Source organism: Macaca nemestrina, chromosome 8 (genome assembly GCF_043159975.1).
Source record: "Macaca nemestrina isolate mMacNem1 chromosome 8, mMacNem.hap1, whole genome shotgun sequence".
Taxonomy (NCBI): domain Eukaryota; kingdom Metazoa; phylum Chordata; class Mammalia; order Primates; family Cercopithecidae; genus Macaca; species Macaca nemestrina.
This window is the reverse complement of record NC_092132.1, coordinates 45622335-45641238: the sequence shown is the minus strand read 5'-3', so window position 1 is coordinate 45641238 and position 18904 is coordinate 45622335. Positions and strand designations below refer to the sequence as shown.

Sequence of the window (18904 nt, the reverse complement as noted above, 5' to 3'; positions counted from 1 at the left end):
AGACTACAGTGAGTCATGATTGTGCCACTGCACTCAAGTCTGGGCAATAAAGGGAGACCCAGTCTCAAATAAAAAAACAAGCTGTTGCCCTAGGGTAAAAAGTTCACATAATCGCATTAAATGGCTCCTAAGAATCATGCGAATATGTAACATAGCAATATAGCAAGTCAGACTCTGTACTAGGAATTATGGAGGCTACAGAGATGAACTGAAGATCATGTCACCCTCTTGGCAAAGTGCCAAGCGTGCAAGTTGGGAAAATTTGGCTTTGACTAGGAGGCTGAACTTGAACTTTTAAAATAGAAATGTACAATTTCTTTTTACCTAAAATGTGTCCTCTCTAGGCATACTATTAGACATTTTTTATTTTAATAACATTTTTGTCTGATTGCCAAATAAGACATAGTTGTAATATTAAATTTGGAAATTACCTGAGGAAGCACACAAAACACACATGGAAAAAAGGAAACTTAAAATGCATAATCCCATAACCCTGAACTAACCACTGTTAGCATTATGGCATATTTCTAGCCTTTTTCTTCCTTTGGAATAGGCATACATACTTTTTGTTTATTTGTTTTACAAAAATGGGGGTACTGCACATACCTTTTTGTAATGTGTGTTTTTCAATTAATCTGTTGTTAACTGATAGCATTAACATGTTTTCATGCTATGATTGTTTTTCAGCCACTTGAAAGTACTCTACTGTTAGTATAGTTTTGAACAGAGGCTCTGAATAACTTCAGATCTTGTATCTTTCCCTTCCCAACACTCTGGCCCTGTGTACCTGAAGAAATCCCTCAGCCCCTGTGTACCTCCATTTATTTTTTCATCTGTCTACCTTACAAGATTGTTTTAAGGAATAAGTAATATTAAAAAGCCCTTAGCCCAGTGCTTGACACATAATGTCTAATAAAGGAAAGCTGTTTTTATTTTTACTGTGTTATTTGACCAATTTCCTAATACTGCCAAATTTTTATTATTAAACTAGCACTGGGATAAACATACATCTAGATACATTCTTTACACACATCTGTAATTATTACTTTAGGATAGATTATTTCATAGAATTGATGCATCAATAGGTATTACAAGTCAGATTTTTTGTATATAAGGATTACCTTTCAGCCACAATTTTTATTCCAACCACATTTTTATGAATGTGTCAGGTTTCCCTCTATTGTAAGAGGTTGTTTCATGCTAATTACACAGTATTTGTGGCCTTCAATTAATTCAAATAAGCTTGAGAGAAAACTTACAGCACCCATATTTTGTGGAAGAATAGCCAACACTTACATCACAACAATGCAGCCTCCATTATATCACACCCTGAATGATTTAGAAAGGCTTTCACAGTTGAGCTTACTTTCTCTTTTTCTTTTTCCTACCAAAACAAACTACATCAAAGGGTTCAAAAATAATTCAGTTGTATTTATTTCAACTTACTCTTTTAGGTGGGAAATTATATTCTATAAATGTGAAAGGATATATGGGGCCCTAAGAATTTCAGCATTAAAAGTTTCAGCATTGAATTATGACACCAAGCATTAGTCATTACCTAGAAATTTTTCTACTTGGTTTTTGGCATTATTTCAGATACGCTAAACATCTTGAAATTCAAATTCCTTGAAAAAGCAATAATAAGCAACATATTTCATTCTTATGCTAATTTAGTAGTGTGGAATGTACTATCAGTTCCACTTAGATGCATGTATTCCAAGCAAGTGATTTAATTTTGATTCAGTTGACTTTCCAGATAGTATTTTGGATAGACAAGAATTATTTTAGTATTTCAACTTAATTTTTACCCATGATGCTCACCTATTGTATCATTTTGGGCCTACTTGATATTTTAATATCAGTACTGCAGTATCTGAATTATGACTCTGAGGGATTACATTGATTTGGTGTTTAATCTAATATTATTATCCCTGTAAGACAAATCTCCTTTGTTGAAAGATCATTCAAAATAGGAAACTCTTCTAAATATCTTGATTTAATACTCATTTTGGTTTTGGTTTTGTTTTGACATTCTTGAGTTTATTTGGACAGACCTGGGGTGAGAGGGCCAAACACCTAGAATAAGGTGTTGGGCCTCTTGGTGGTGAAGCTTGGCTTGTGCTGGCGACACAGAATGCCGTGAGGCAGCAGGAATTTGATCTCAGAGTTGTAGAATTGCTCGGCTGCTGGCTGGCAGCACTTGCTGGCCACAGTTTTTTCTGCCTTCATGATCTGTATTGAGTGGGCCCAGGCACAGTACGGAGTGCCCATGTCTTCTTCTGCAGAAAATAGGAGGCAGGGTGTGACCACATTCACCAGGATTTGGGCATTTGGCCAACACCCTATCAAGTATCTGGCACATCCTATTAGGTACAGTAATTGCCTGGGGACTGCAACTGGGGGCTGAATTGGGGACTGAGTGACTGCAGTCCCTGGCCCCAGGAGGCACTCATACTAATTTTGTGATACCATTTTATGAACAGATATCACCACTGACATTTTAAGATACTTACTTTTGGTTATTTTGTATTAATCTTGATTTATTTATTCAACAAATATTTATTGAATGCCTGCTATACACTAGACTCTTGGGATATTATGATGAGTTTAGAAGTTTATAAAATAAACGGGCCAGGTTCAATAGCTCATGCCTGTAATCCTAGCACTTTGGGAGGCCAAGGGGGAAGAATTGATTGAGGCCAGGAGTTCAAGACCAGCCTGGGCAAAATAACGAGACCTCATCTTTACAAAAAATTTAAAAAATTGAAAAAGCCAGGCATGGTGGCATGTACCTATAGTCCTAGCTACTCGGGAGGCTGAGGCAGGAAGATCACTTGAGGGGTCAGGAGTTCAAGGTTGCAATGAGCTATGATCACACCACTGCACTCTAGTCTGGGCAACAGAGTGACTCTGTCTCTAAAATATAAAATGGTGCCTGTTTTTATATATAAATAATATATAAAAATATATTACCAGAATATATATATATATATATATATATATATATATATATATATACACACACACACACACATACATACACACACACACAGTAGTTTATATCACTTGGATTGCATGTTCATTTTTAAGAACTCTTAAAATTTCTACAATGAATACAATGGATTAGGAATTTTTTTGAAGTTGTTTAAATCTCCAGTTTCTTTTTAGAACATTACATATTACTGTAGGGTAAATTACTATAAAATGCAAAAAAAATACACAAATGAGTGTGAAGATAAAATTTTAATTTGTGATACTGAAGTAGAAAAAATCTTGACAATAGTTTTAAAATGAATAGTGAAATATGTAACTTCACAAAAAAGTATTTGATACCTTTATCATTTATGTTTTAAGGTGCAGGTTAACATTTTTTATTTAACCATCCACTTTTTCTTTCTCTTCTTGGTGTACTCTTTTCCGGGATTTTATCTTATTCTTCTTTCCTCCTAAATATATCAATTCAGGAATTCTCCTTTGGACAAAACTGTGGGTGGTCCTCAGAGCTGATCCCCAATTCCCTGATCAGTAATTCTGTTTTAAGTTCTATTTTGTATAGAAAAAAAAAAATGAGTTGAAAACTGTATATGCTTCCATCTGAGGTCTTCAATGGGAAAACTATGAATTTAGTCTGGCTGCCAGCACCAGGGTCTGCTGGAACGAAAGAAAGTGTACCCTCTTGGGACCTTCCATCGAGTGTGGCGACTGTACAACCTGCCTTATTGCTTAGTTTTAGTTGTCATCGAAAACTTCCAACAAGAATACTTCCTGTTTGACTTTTTCCCCCGCAGTGGAAAATATTAGACACTATCTAAGTAGACCAAAGAGACTGAAAATCCTGGATAGATTGAATGATAGCAGGGGAAGTAAGGAAGGAAAATCTTAATAGAAAAGAGGTGAAAGAAAATTTCCAAATTGATGGGTGGAGAGGGGAGGGATATCATTAGTAGATATACATAATGTAAATGATGAGTTAATGGGTGCAGCACACCAACATGGCACATGTATACATATGTAACAAAACTGTACATTGTGCACATGTATCCTAGAACATAAAGTATTAAAAAAAAAAGTCTTGGGCTTTAGGCAGAAGGGATAGTTATTTTCTGTGAAGCCCGTTGCCTTTCTCTCCCCTGTATTTCTAGCCCACATTGCCCCTCATCCAACTCCTGCAGTCTTCCTGCCTCTCCATGTGCTCTCATTCTTTGTCATCACGTTGCTCACTTATAGGGAAGGTATCAGTGACTATCCACTAATTCCTGCATAATGTGCAAATTCCTTAGTTTAGTAAATCAGTGCCAGCCACAATCTAAATCTATGTATTTAACCTTATCCCCCACCCCTTTATCCATGTTCCCTTTTCTGTGGCCAATTGAGATGGTTAACCTTGTCCGGATCATGTGTAGTCTTTGCACATCTCACACTGCCTTTTTGGCGTGGGAAGGAACTGTCATCTTTGCCAGTTGAAATCCTACCCAAACTCTGAGATCCAGCTGCTTCCCAATGTTTTCTTAATCACAGCAACCTGATCCAGACCCTTCCTTATCTGGACTACTTTGTGACTGCTCCTCTCCTTTCCTGACTGCCTCATGTTAGTTTTTTGTTCTTGCCTTATTTTCCCTATATGATCATAATCTCCTTGTGGGGCAAAGAACACATCTCTTCCTCCATATTTCCTCCATAGTGCCTAGCATATTACCTTCCTTACAGTACCTGAGTAATGAAATGTATTGGATGATGATCGAAATCTCATTTGAATCAGGTGGTCTAACACAGATGGCACATTTTTTTGTGCCTGATATTATGCTTCCTTCTGTAGAGAAATAAAATAGGTATGCAAGTCTTCGTTACTAAATGGAGACTTACAGTACCTGTAGCAGTGAAATTTAGTCAGTGGGTCCAGCAAGAACAAAACCTCTCACCTTAGCCAGGCATCTGTGGGTATCTGAGCACTCACTGCCATCCAGTGCTCAAATCCAGTGCCGCAGGTTCCCAGGCAGGGGTGATTACACAATGGGAAGGAGAACTGAAGTACTGCTAGGCCTCCTGAATTTCTTTTTGTTGGTTTCTCTCCTAAGAATGTAGTTCCTTTCCTAATGAATTATATGCATCTAATTGCCAGAGATATTTAGATGTTTTTTAACAGTAGACCAAACATTACAAATGTTCCATTGATGATGCATGTGGGAAGAAGTGTTACAAATGTTTTTCTCCCACTTAATTTTCCTGTATGAACTAAATCCAAACATATCTGAATTTTCATAATTCAAAGAAAATATCTGTGCCAACATTCTGAGAACAAATAGCTGCCAAGCAAAACCTGACAGCATATTCCTTGGTGGCATCCAGTCCTTAAAAGCTGTGTACATAGAGTGAGCAGCTATCTAAAGCTGAGCTCATATGCAAATGTGAACATTCCTCACTTAAAATTACATTGTGTACATTAAAACTTTCTCTAGAGTCTATGAAATGTTCAGGAAAAATATAGCTGAGCTTGATCTTAAGTACCTTGCCTCATTATTTTTTTTTTTTGTCATTTCCAGCTACTAGTCTGTCCAAAGAAAACAACTTTCTTATTTCTTTTAGTTTTGTGTGTACCCTGAGCTTGATTCCCAGTTGCTGCTATAAAAAACTGAAATGGTTCCAAACACTGCTATTTTTCTTTTTTTCTCTGTTACTAATATTTAAACATCAAAGATATTCTGGTACTTTTATGTTGTAGACTGTATATAAGACCATATTTTCCCTAAAGGTATTTGCTATCCAGGGTGTATGTGTGTGTGTGTGTGTGTGTGTACGCACACACGTGTGTTTTCTTAGCTGTTAGCCTTTTTTAGAAGTCACCTAACTGATAGCCTTTTCCTATCACAAGATCACTGGCTGTGTGTGGAGGAAGAACTGGAGTGAGGCCGTATTAACAGCAGGGAGATGAGTTAGGAGATTTTTTAAAATAATGTATTCAGATTTTTTTTTTTTAAAAAGCCCTATCTTAACATCGAAAACGTATGCTGTGATGACCTTGGGAATTTTTTTAATTTAAGCATGTTATCAGGACTCCTCCTAAGGCTGAAACTAAAAAATAACCTGCTTCCACCAAGACATTTAATATTATGGCAATTTCCATGTAAATCCTTAATGTATTTATTATTAGGGCCTTTTATGATAGTGTTACAGGATGTTTTCAAAGTTTTATTCTGTCTACTAATTGGGAGTTTTTCATGAGATTTACCTTTGGTTAGCTCTGTTAAAAAATTATATGTGATGTGAAAGAAAACTTTAAATTGTTTGCATATGATATAAATACATTTTTCTTAAAATATCAGTTTTCGGCCAGGTGCAGTGGCTCACGCCTGTAATCCCAGCACTTTGAGAGGCTGAGGCAGGCAGATCATGAGGTCAAGAGATCGAGACCAGCCTGGCCAACATGGTGAAACCCCACCTCTACTAAAAATACAAAAATTAGCCGGGTGTGGTGGCACGCCTGTAGTCCCAGCTACTCGGGAGGCTGAGGCAGGAGAATCGCTTGAACCCGGGAGGTGGAGGTTGCAGTGAACCGAGATCGCGTCACTGCACTCCAGCCTGGTGACAGAGCAAGACTCAAAAAAAAAAACGTCAGATTTCTTTCCTTGTACTTACAAATCATAGAACATTGTTTTCATTTAAACCTGTTTCCTAAAAAAGTACTAATTATTGTATATATATTTTGGAATACTCATGTAGTTAAACTGATCTTCTCAGCTGCAGTTAGTGGGTAAGAGTAGAAATAGGACATATCTGACCCCAAAATAAATCCAAATATGACCAGACATGGCAATGCTACGTGAATAAATATAAATATGTATCAGGAGACTCAATTGGTAAACGTTACAATAAGTACATAACAAAAAAAATAGAACAAATGCATCATATCTTACATTTAAAATGTTGAAGGTATTTCTAATTTGATATATCTGATCTCATAAGGAGAGTATATTAAATGAATTGCATCTTCAAACTGCTATTTTGTTCTTCATCAAAAGAAAAAAGTAAGGTATGGCAATTTATGGTTAAATAAAAAAAAAAATTTTTAACTTTAATTACTGTCTAGCCATAAGAAGGAATAAACTATCAGCGAATACCAAGGTTCTTTGATCTCACACTTCAACCTTTTTGTCCTCCAGATGAATGAAATGATCTTTTCTCAAATGTTCAGCAGGCCTTTTACCATTTGATAGGACAATTATTTTTAAGAAGGTTTAAAATGTGATCTGAAAAACCACATTGACTCTATGTGGCATATTTGCTATTCTTAGCCTGGTGGAATAAGTTGGAAGTGGATGAATAATGCAGGTTAGAAAGAAAACAGATGCGAAATATTACAAATGGAAAGGTTTTCCAGCAATGAGACTTTCATTTTAGGACTAGGTTTTTGTTGGCACGTTTGGCAATATGACGATTATTGTTTTTCTCTCCAGCTGTTACACATCTGTATTGAAGGTTGGGGCAACTGGCGTTGGTCAGAGCCTTTCAGTGTGGACCATGCCGGGACTTTTATTAGAACAATTCAGTACAGGGGTCGAACTGCTTCTCTCATCATCAAGGTTCAGCAACTCAATGGAGTACAAAAACAGGTAAGTTTATTTGTGTTCCTGACCCAGACACCTCTTCATTATTCAGTGTAATGAAGAAGAAACTTAAATGAAAATAATTAATAATTTTCTAAAAATCACAGTGGTTATACCTAGTTATATCTGCTACTAGCACGCATGTGAGCATTTAATAAATGCTTATCTATGATCCTGACAATGATGATGGCTTCAAACCCTTTGTCCCACTTCTTTTACAAGAGCTGCTAACGAGCAGTAAAATTTACTGATTTTAGTTTCACCTCTTCTCCCTGTCACCACCTACCTTCTGGTGGAGGTGCTAATGAGCTGTGAAATAGCCAAAAGTCCTTTATTGAGAAGGAAAAGCAGCAAAGAGTAGTGGGAACCCTGGATAATCCACCAGCGGATAACCAAGAGTTGGTTCTCACACCTGAGAATGATCTGTAAGGAAGTGCTGTGATACTCTCCCATGACAGAGTGGGCCTGGGTCTCCAGCAAGCTTTTCTTTTCCTAGGAGTTAATATTAACTGCAGTAAAAATTCACTGCAGCCTAACTCTTGGCATATAAAACCTCAGCTCTCAGCACATATTTTTACGTATTTTATAAAACTTCCTTTTGGCTGTTTTTGAAGTTCTAAGACTGCAAAGGGAAAAAAGTATCTGACACTTTCTTTGTGTTCTTGAGATGTGAAAATGTGGTTTCTAAAAGATGTTTTTCAAGCATGGAGCATATGACGAGTAGAAAGAAAAAAAGGAAGTATTAAAATCTGAAAACTGGCTTCACTGCACACATAATAACTGGATTTGTCATTAGAATTTCAACATATACATTTACATCTGGATTGTAACAGTCTATCCAGAGCTTTTGTGGGACATGATAGAAACAGCACTTAGTCCCTGGAAAAGGGGAGCTTCCCCTATGGAGCAGCAGGGGCTATTCTGTTGCTGCATGCCAAGGAGGAAGCAGGAAGCTACTAGCGAGATGAACAGTAGGACCCACACCATATGCATTCTTGGTCTGCACCTAATCAAGGAGCTAGACTTGATGATCTTATTATTGTGGGCCACAGAAATAAAAAGAGAACTCAACTCTAGCAGAGGAGTCTCAGAAAAGAAGCATGGAAGACTCCCCAATTAACCGAGCATTCCTCAGAATATTTATTGATTGCCTAAAGTGGAACAAAGTAAAATGGAAAACACCAAGTATGTGAAACAATCTTTGCTTTTAAATTGCAATTTTATGTAAGCCCAACAATGTATACAACTGACAGTAAGTGTAAAGGGAATTTAGAGGTTTCACTGAGAAGATATGACTTGAGCTGGGCTTTGGAAAATATGTAGAATTTGGATTAAGAGAGAGCATTCCAAGTAGACAGTATAGCATAAACGAAGAGACAAATATGGGACAAATGAGTCTTACTGAAGGATTCCTGTGGGGACCAGCCTACTAGTGTGAGCATTGAGCCAAAGAGAACAAGAAGTGTCACTAACTCCCATCTGCGCTCAGAACACTCTTACATGAATTTGCTCTCAATGAATATCTGCCCAGTAAGTATGTACTAGTTTTCTGATTCTGTCACTCATGGTCTTTCAAGAATGTCTTATCCACCTTCCCATTCAGTAGTATGTCTGAGAAAAGGTCATCCAGCCTCTTTGAATAGTTCAGATGACAAGAGGCTCATTCTCTCACACAGCAGCCCTTTCTGTTGGCTACTACCAGCTAAGTTTTCTTCCTAATTTTGAACCAAAAATCTTTCACCATTCCACCACCTTTCCCTAGAACTATGAGGCATATACAACAAGCACAAAACTTGTTGTGAGGACTCCACAAGTCACCTCTCCCCTACATTATAGCCTTTCAAAAACATAAGGGAAGCTATCGTGTTTCCCCTTGGTTTTCTTCTCTCTAGGCCTTCTCAAATTTGAGAGTGTATCCGAATCCCCTGGAGGGCTTGTTAAAACACAGATTGCTGGCTCCCAACCCCAGAGTTTCAGATTGGGTGTGGCCTGTAATTTGCATTTCTAACAAGTTCCCAGGTGCTGCTGATGCTGCTGGTCCAGGGACCACAATTTGACTACCATAGCTCCAGTCTAAACTTTCCCAGGTGGTTCAGCTCTTTTTAGTGTGGCTGCTAGAACGTTTATCAATTACTGAAATGGCAGGGTCCCTCCATAGAGAAATGGTTTTAATGGTATGTCCTTGTAGTCAAGATCATAGGCAACTTGGCTGTATCCGCTTGCTAGCTGTGTGATCTTCAGCAAGTCATTTAAACTCTTTGTGAATCAATTTCCTCATCTGTAAAATGGGGATAGTAATAGTGCCTTCCTCAGGAAGTTAGTGTGAGGATTAACTGAGTTTGTGTATGTAAAATGCTTACAACATGCCTGCCCTCCTGCCATAGCCCAGTGTACCATACTTAAAATTATTCTAATGAAATGTTATCGGGCATGAGTAACACTAGTTGGACATCTTTGTGTTACAACAGTAGTGACTCATTCTTGTATAGATACTATATATTTTCAAGAAACAATGTTAAATTTCAGGGATAAATTAATATATACAGTGTTCCTGCACAAAATATTACACGTTGCAACAGTATACCTACCAAATGTCATAAAAGTTGGTTATTTGAAAAATACATTTCTAAAAATGTCTGACAGTTTTACCTCTCCCCTGCCCCCTTACTCAGATACACACACCCACAAGCAAAAATGTTAAATGTCTTTTTCAATTGGATTTAATTTTTGCTGTCAGGGTAGTTTAGCGTTCAGATTTGCTCTAGTTAAAGTACATCAGAGACATAGGATTTCCTCAATTGGCAAGGTTAGGAAGGAAGAAGGGAACCAAGCTTCAGAAGAGCTTTGTGGATTCTTGCCTCCCTCACATCTTGGCTTCTTTCCTTCTACCCCCACCTGGGCCTGAAAATTTGCAATAAACTGCAGCTGCCTAATTACCAGGGCCCATTTGGGGAAGTGAGTGTGTGCAGATCCCTGATGGACCTTAACGCCCCCTGGATAATGGAGAATTGGCTAAAGCTCTTTTTTAACATTGATGCTGGGTTATCTGTGCTCTGCATTTTCTTATACCCCTCTCATTTTCCCCAATTGAATGAAAATTGACCACAGAAAATTTTGTGGGAACTTTGTATGTTCTACAACCACTCATGTACACATATTTGCTTCCATATTTCCCATCCTTTTGTTGAAGAAACCTTTACTACTCTAAAATCTCAAATGTACATATGTATGTATGTATAATGGTGTCTTTATACACATACTTTTAATCATGGTTAAGATATCATTTTCCAGTGCATCTGGGGCTCTGGAGTTATTCTTTAATATCACTATTCTTCTTGGCACTGATCTAATAAGAGTTCTGAAACCTGCTAAGTAAAATCATATGTGGAAATCTTCAATACACATCTTTGTGGCTTTGAGGAAGGAGGGAAATTAGTGTGAAACCTGGAAATGTGTATTAAAGAGAAACTGTGCATTTAAAAAAATTAAGTAGCTGTCTTCAACTGATAAATTAATCTTGAAATTCTAACCATAATTTTCAAAATAAAGGCATTGTAAGTTTGCCACTTTGAAGAAAAGCAGATATAGCTCTCCTGAACCTAACCCTGGAACAGCCGTGAAAGCACACTACTCCACTGAGTGACCATTTTTGGATTTTCCTTCATCTAAAGTAGCCTTCCCTCCCTGGCCACTTTTAAGAATTTTCTTTTTATCAAATTTGAAAGCCATTTAACAGGCTTTTTAGTTGAAAATGAGACTATAAAAACCCACCCAGAGGATCTTTGTCTTGGATAAACCAAGTGAGTCCCAGATGGTTGTGGAGATTCTGTGGTTTCTGTGAGAGACAGCAAAATTCTCTTCTAAATCTCCAGGAGTCCAAAGGTTCTGAAGCAAGAGCCATGTGCATATATTGCCAGGCTTGGACACATCAAGAATAACAGAGTTAAATACTGCTTCAGAGTTTTCAAATGTTTTTCAAGTTAGGCAATGCTATGGCATCATAAGACTTACCATGAGTGTCTAGTAACCCCTAGCATATGCTAAAGAAAAGTTTGCTTCCTAATTTAGGATCATAGTTCAGTCGACTTTTATGGTTTGTTATTGTGAAAGCATAGTTTTAAAAGATTATAATGACTAGAGTATCTAAGGGAAATATAACAGTTAAGCACAGCTTGGTTTTACAGATGTGCTCCTTCTAAAGAAAATTCAAATAAGCAGATAGTTGAGAAATAAATGTTTGAGAAAAAGCTAAACCTCACCATTCAAATAATGCAAATTAAAACAATGACATTTAATTTTTGATTCCTCAATCTAGCAGGTTTCTTTTGATTAAATAACAGTTCATCCCAGTGTAGTGGCTCATGCCTGTGATCCCAGCACTTTGGGAGGCTGAGGCAGGAGAATCACTTGAGCCCAGGGGTTCGAGACCAGCCTGGTCAACCTAGCAAGTCCCTATCTCTGCAAAAACTAAAATAAATTAGCCAGGCATGGTGGCATGTGCCTGTAGTCCAACCTACTTAGGAGGCTGAGGCAAGAAGATCCCTTGAGTCCAGGAGTTCAAGGCTGCAGTGAGCTGAAATCTTGCCACTGCATTCCACCCTGGGTGACAGAGCGAGACCCCCACCTAGAAATAGTTATAATAGTTCATTTATAAATAGTTATTCATATTTATTTTTGTAAATAATAGTTCATTAAAATTGATGGTTACAGAGAAGTCTTAATGACATAGGAAAATGTATCAATTAGGATGCTTTCAGTTTGAAGTTACAAAATATGCTTGTTAATCTTCATAGCAAGTTAATGAGGCAGATACTATTCTATTTTATGTTTACTGTTTCACATAACAAGGAGGAAGAAGGCTGGTTCAGTATTGGCTAACTAAGCAACCCAGTGTTGTATTTGCTTCTCTGTCATCCTCTTAGATTTGTCTGCCTGGTCTCAGATGGCAGTAAAAGCTGTATACATCCTCTGATAACAGCTTCTGTGACAGAAAAGAAGGGCTTCCCTTCTCAACCTGTCTCCCTTATTATCAAGGAGTAATATCTTTCCTAGAGCCTTTTACCAGTCTTCCCTTCTCATATTATTGGCCAATCCAGAGTTCCATATTTACCCTAATCAATGGCAAAAGGAGAATGGAATTAACAGGATTGGCTTGTACCAATCATGATACAGCCACTGGGGACCAAGGGAGGTGTCTACCTTCCCTGAGTACTTTGCTGCCTTTTGCTAACTAACCAAATCAAATCAAGTGAGGGTTTTTCATAATAAGAGGAAAGGATAGAACAGCTATTGGGAAGGGAAGAAATGGTGTCTTTATAACATAACTGTTATAAAGAGCAGCCCTTATTTTCTTTTTTATGGTTTCTAACTTTTCTCAATGAGTAGATATTAATTTTATGACAGACAATCAGGGTGACGATCAACAAACTCTGGGCCAGACTTACTGGGTAACACCAAGCAAGTTATTAAATATCTCTGTTAAATTTTCTGTCTGTTAAGATGGGGAGTCATAGTAGCACCTAGTTTGTAAGGCTGCTCTGAGAATGTGTTCTCCAGAAAAACAGCACTAATGAGGGGGTGTATGTGTGCACACCTATGCACGCACACATGTACGTGCCTGGGTGTGTGGAAAAAGAATGATTTATTATAAATTGACTCGTGATTATGAAACATGTGACATAATCTTAGAGAAGTCCCAAGATCTGCAGTCAGCAAGCTGCAGACCCAGGAGAGCCAATGTGTAGCTCCCATCTGAGTGCAAAGGCCAGAGAACCAGGTGAGCCAACAGTGTAAGTTCCAGTCCAAAGTCTGGCAAGTACAAGACCCAAGAAGAGCTGACACTTCATTCCAAGTCTAAAGGCCAGAAAAGACCAGTGCCTTAGCTCAAGCAGTCAGGCAAAATGAATTTCCTCTTAGCCTTTTCCTTCGATTAGGTCTTCATTTGGTTAGATGATGCCCACCCATGTTGGGGAAGATGATCTGCTTTACTCAGTCTACCAATTCAAATGTTCATCTCACTCAGAAACACCCTCACACACACACCTAGAATATTTGACTAAATGTCTGCTCATACCATGACCCAGTCAAGTTGACATACTAAAATTAAACATCATATGCTTAGACTTATACATATACTCTGTGTGTGTGTGTGTGTGTGTGTGTGTGTTATTATAATCTGGAAAAATATTACAAATAGGAAATTCAGTATATGAAAGTCCTATTTTCTCCAGTCATGGTGAATATTCATATTACAGAAGGATTTGCTTTCTGAAAAAAAATTCACCACCATATTAAATTTTGCATTATCTTTTCAATTTCAACCAATTTAAGAAAACATTTGTTGTTTTTTGTAGAGACAGGGTCTTGCTCTGTCACCCAGGATGGAGTACAGTGGTGCAGTTATAATTCACTGCAGCCTTGAACTCCTGGGCTCAAGTGGTATTCCTGCCTCAGCCTTCCAAGTAGCTGTGACTACAGGCATACACCACCATACCTTGCTGATTTTTAAATTTTTTGTTTAGATGGGATCTTGCCATGTTTCCCAGGCTGGTCTCGAACTCCTAACCTTGGCTTCACAAACGACTGGGATAACAGGCATAAGCCATCATACCAGGCCCCTGTTTGTTTGTTTGTTTGTTGTTTGTTTTTGAGACGGAGTTTCACTCTTGTTGCCCAGGCTGGAGTGCAACGCGTGATCTCGGCTCACCACAACCTCTGCCTCCCAGGTTCAAGCAATTCTTCTGCCTCAGCCTCCCGAGTAGCTGGGATTACAGGCATGTGCCACCACGCCCAGCTAATTTTGTATTTTTAGTAGAGACAGGGTTTCTCCATGTTGGTCAGGCTGGTCTCGAACTCTCGACCTCAGGTGGTCCACCTGCCTTGACCTCCCAAAGTGCTGGGATTACAGGTGTGAGCCACCACACCTGGCCAAGGCCCCCATTTCTTAATACCTACTATGAACTATACTCTTACCTGGGTGTAAAGTTGAATAACCCATAGGTTTAGTGGATAATTCTGTGTTTATAAAGATAAAACTTACACAGTTTAGGCTGGGCACAGTAATCCCAGCATTTTGGAAGGCTGGGGTGTGAAGATTACTTGAGCTCAGGAGTTTGAGACCAGCCTAGGCAACACTGTGAAACCCCATCCTACAAAAAAACAGAAATGTTAGCCAGATGGGGTGGTGCATTCCCTGTAGACCCAGCTACTCTGGAGGCTGAGTTGGGAGGATTGTTTGAGCCTGGTAGGTTGAGATTGCAGTGAGCTGTGATCATGCCACTGCACTCCAGCCTGGGTGAAAGAGCAAGATCCTGTCTAAAAAAACGAAATAAATAAACTGAAAAAAAATTTTAAAAATTAGATATTGGCATTAAAGATTATTTGTATTATCTGTTTATACAGAGATTTCTTACTAGATAAGAGTGCAATAAACCCTTGAAAATCAACTTCAAGGAATGGATTGATCACAGTTGCCCTCTCAGTTACCAGAGCTAAATGATTTTCAATTCCCAGTCTTTTCCATTTGTACATCACTTGACAAGATTCACTGCCACCTCCTGGGCAGGCACTTCTCTTAATGGCTTCAGCAAAAGTACTGTCCCCGATTCACCTCTATTCTCCTTCACCCCTTCTTCTCTGGCCCCATTTTCTAGCTCCTCACCCTGAGTCTGCCCCTGGAGTATTGGTCAGTTTCTGGGTTTGAGCTTCTACCCTCTCTTTCAGGTAAACTATCTTCTGTTCATGCATGTTTGCAAGGTTTTCCTTTCACAAATCATTATCTCCACCGCCACATTGTCTCTGGCCAGCACCTGACCAGCATTTCAATTGAGTACTGGACTCCATGGAGGAGTCTGTCCTTTAAATAGCAAACTCAACATGGCCAAAGCAAAATTTCTTCTTGACTTCAAGTTTTTTTTCCTTCTTGTACTGTTTAAGCTAATTACTTCATTTTCTTTCCATTAACATCAACATAGTTTATTTTGTTTGATCGATAACATATTTCCAGTTAATGAAGTCTGAATTGATGAAGACTTATGTACTTACTGTCTTTTAGATTATCATCTGTGGAAGACAGATCATCTGTAGTTACTTGTCTCAAAGCATAGAACTAAAAGTCGTTCAGCATTACATTGGTCAAGATGGACAAGCTGTAGTTCGGGAACATTTTGACTGCCTCACAGCCAAACAGAAACTGCCTTCATATATACTAGAAAACAATGAACTGACAGAGCTGTGTGTGAAGGCCAAAGGAGATGAAGACTGGTCAAGAGATGTGCGTCTGGAATCCAAAGCCCCTGAATACAGCATTGTCATTCAGGTTTGAAAAGAACTTCAATCTAGAGTAGAGCAGCTTTAACATTGAAATTTTCTCAAAATGTTCTTTACTTGTATAGCACTTAATTTATTAAAAAGTGATATATAAAAAAGGGGGGAGAAAGGCTTTGAATAGTACTTCTCAAACTGTTTACTCCCCATCCCATGACAATACATTTGTGTCAGTTCCAGTAGTTCTTACAGCCAAGACTCTGTCCCTCCCAGATGCAAGTGATATCTTGAAAAAGATCCTGCTGCCCCAGGGTTAGGGGTGGGGTGGGACTGGGGGTGGTATCCTCCTCACTTAAGGATTTTTGTGATGGTCTGTTACTTTATCTCTTCCTCAGTCTTTACCATCATCACTTTCATTCCCATAAAGGATAAATTCTCTTTCATTTTGCCAGTCAGTCTTATATCTCTCCTTATGCAATCTCTTTGTCTTTATGGAAAGAGTTGGCCCCGTCGACTCACTGCACATTTGCTTTATGCCATAATGAAGTCTGGTTTTGCTTAGTTTTTTTTAAATAATGGCTTTTTCTCTATAACTTTAAACTCTTTTTAATCTTCCAAACGGATATATCTGTGCCTTATTTTGATTAATTAGTAAACTGCTTAGTACTCAATAGGACCCGTTTCTATTTCATGTGCAGGTGCCATCTTCAAACAGTTCCATTATTTATGTCTGGTGCACAGTTTTGACTTTAGAACCCAACTCTCAAGTGCAACAACGAATGGTGAGTGCTTTCCCAATCCTAAAATATGGTATATGACTCTGACCTTTCCTGTTCTGAAATAAATTAAGGTCAGAGTGACCTAGGGAAGAGATTTATTGCAAGTTTGTTTCAGCATCAAACAGCTGGAATACTGCAACAAAGCAAATATGAAAGTTGTTCTGTCCTTTTATTTTTATAGATTGTGTTCAGCCCTCTTTTTATCATGAAGAGTCATCTTCCAGACCCCATTATCATACATTTGGAGAAAAGGAGTCTGGGATTGAGTGAAACACAAATTATTCCAGGAAAAGGGCAGGAAAAACCACTGCAAAACATAGAACCTGACCTTGTACATCACCTGACATTCCAAGCAAGGTACTAGAAAAATCCTTCCCTGCATTTTCCTAAGAGAAATTAAGTAGAAAAGTAACCTTGCACTGGGGAGGGTAGGAGGTGGGTGGGAAGATGGGGTGGAGGGAGTTTTTTGTATGATTTCTTATCTTATGAGAATGTTATTTTAAAATTGCCCTGCCTAGTGACCTCTTATTCTCATCTGTAGTTTTAGATAAAAATCAGCCTTTCTCATTAAGCATAGATATAATCAAGAGGAATCATCAGAAATTTTAATTTCGATTTCATTGACACATGACTTCTGTAGTGAAAGAAGATGTGAATAGAGATCAACACCCAGGAATTGAGGGGTGGGGGAAGAAAGAGGAAAAGCCAGGGCCCAGATCATCCACACACTGTCCCATAAATGGACTCTATCTACCAAAAAGGTGTTGGTCTGTAATACATGTGTAGTTAGATATTTTTCAATAAATTGTAGACCACTTTAGAAATCTGATATTTATTCTTGGTTTTTCTTTCAATTTCCTAGAGAAGAATATGATCCTTCAGATTGTGCAGTTCCCATCTCAACATCCCTCATTAAGCAAATAGCCACTAAGGTACACCCTAGAGGCACAGTTAATCAGATCCTTGACGAATTCTATGGGCCAGAAAAGTCGCTTCAACCCATATGGCCCTATAATAAGAAGGATTCTGACAGGTAACATTCTTCAGTGATCTTTTTCTACAAAAATTTCTCAATATTAACAAATGATCATTCACAAAAATATTAAATACCATAAGTGGTGTGTGCATGTATGTGTCAGATTCTTACCTTTTATCATCTAGTAGGTGTATTTTGTAGATTTCTTTATTCATGATCTAGATCATAATTGCATGAAAAGTTGCTTTCTCCTGCATGCAAATTTAGAATTGAAAGATTCTGGTATGAGGAGGTATCATGCAGGAACATGGTGTGCTTGGAATCTTTAAACATATTTCACAAATATTAAAGTTATCATATTTCATTGAGTCTCTTGGATGTGGTGTTTGGAACAGGAATGAACAGCTAAGTCAGTGGGATAGCCCAATGCGAGTGAAGCTGTCAATCTGGAAGCCATATGTTAGAACTTTGTTGATAGAACTTCTGCCCTGGGCCCTGCTTATCAATGAGTCCAAATGGGACCTCTGGCTATTTGAAGGAGAGAACATTGTTCTACAGGTTCCTGCTGGCAAAATTATTATTCCTCCTAATTTTCAGGTACTAAACTTTTTTAATTAATATGAATTCTTATCTCTCAACAAGTAGATTTTATTGTAAAGTTGTGTTTATGATCTTCACAGAATGAATCAGTTGTGAAAAATTCTTCTTAGATGCATATGTAAGAGGTATGGAATGGTCTTTGAATATTCAAGGACTTTTCTGATGTCTTTTTTTTTTTTTTTTGAAAACCATCAACACTATTGGTGCTTGAGTTACCATTAAATTCGATAACTTGGATTAGTTACATTCTCATTCCATTGGCATACGATATTTGACAAGTATTCGGGCTGGTCTATCAGTATATATTAAGGAAATATAGCCATCATGTGTGCTTATCCATACCCTAGGTATTCTTTGCTGTTCTTCAGGAAATTCTCTGCAGTCTGCAAGATACTGAGGATTTCAGAGCAACTGTTTTTGTCAGGGCCCCTTTTCCTTTATAAGTGGACTTGGATGTTCATAATTATGGATGTCTACCCAGTTGTTGATTATAACAATATGGAATGATTACTGACACAGAGAGAAACCTAATTGCGAACCAAAATATCACAGGAAGATTTTATATGCTGTCACAAAACCTTCTTCATAAGGCTAGTCTGTTTCAAGAAGACACACAAATCTATAAAAAAAAAAAAAAAATAGAGTAAAAGGAACTCCTAAATACAATGTCTTTCTGATAGAGA

General features: G+C 38.0%; 1 protein-coding gene across 8 annotated transcripts in view; it reads left to right on the top strand.

Moving 5' to 3' along the window:
• LOC105476071 (vacuolar protein sorting 13 homolog B) overlaps positions 1-18904 on the top strand; it is an 859286-nt gene that overhangs the window by 783088 nt on the left and 57294 nt on the right. For all 8 annotated transcript variants that reach the window (XM_011731700.3, XM_011731704.3, XM_011731702.3 and 5 more), the window contains 6 exons: positions 7452-7607; positions 15655-15918; positions 16565-16648; positions 16827-17002; positions 17508-17678; positions 18017-18218. In XM_011731700.3, the coding sequence (XP_011730002.2) occupies positions 7452-7607; positions 15655-15918; positions 16565-16648; positions 16827-17002; positions 17508-17678; positions 18017-18218 (1053 nt within the window). The remainder of the gene's footprint in view (positions 1-7451; positions 7608-15654; positions 15919-16564; positions 16649-16826; positions 17003-17507; positions 17679-18016; positions 18219-18904) is intronic.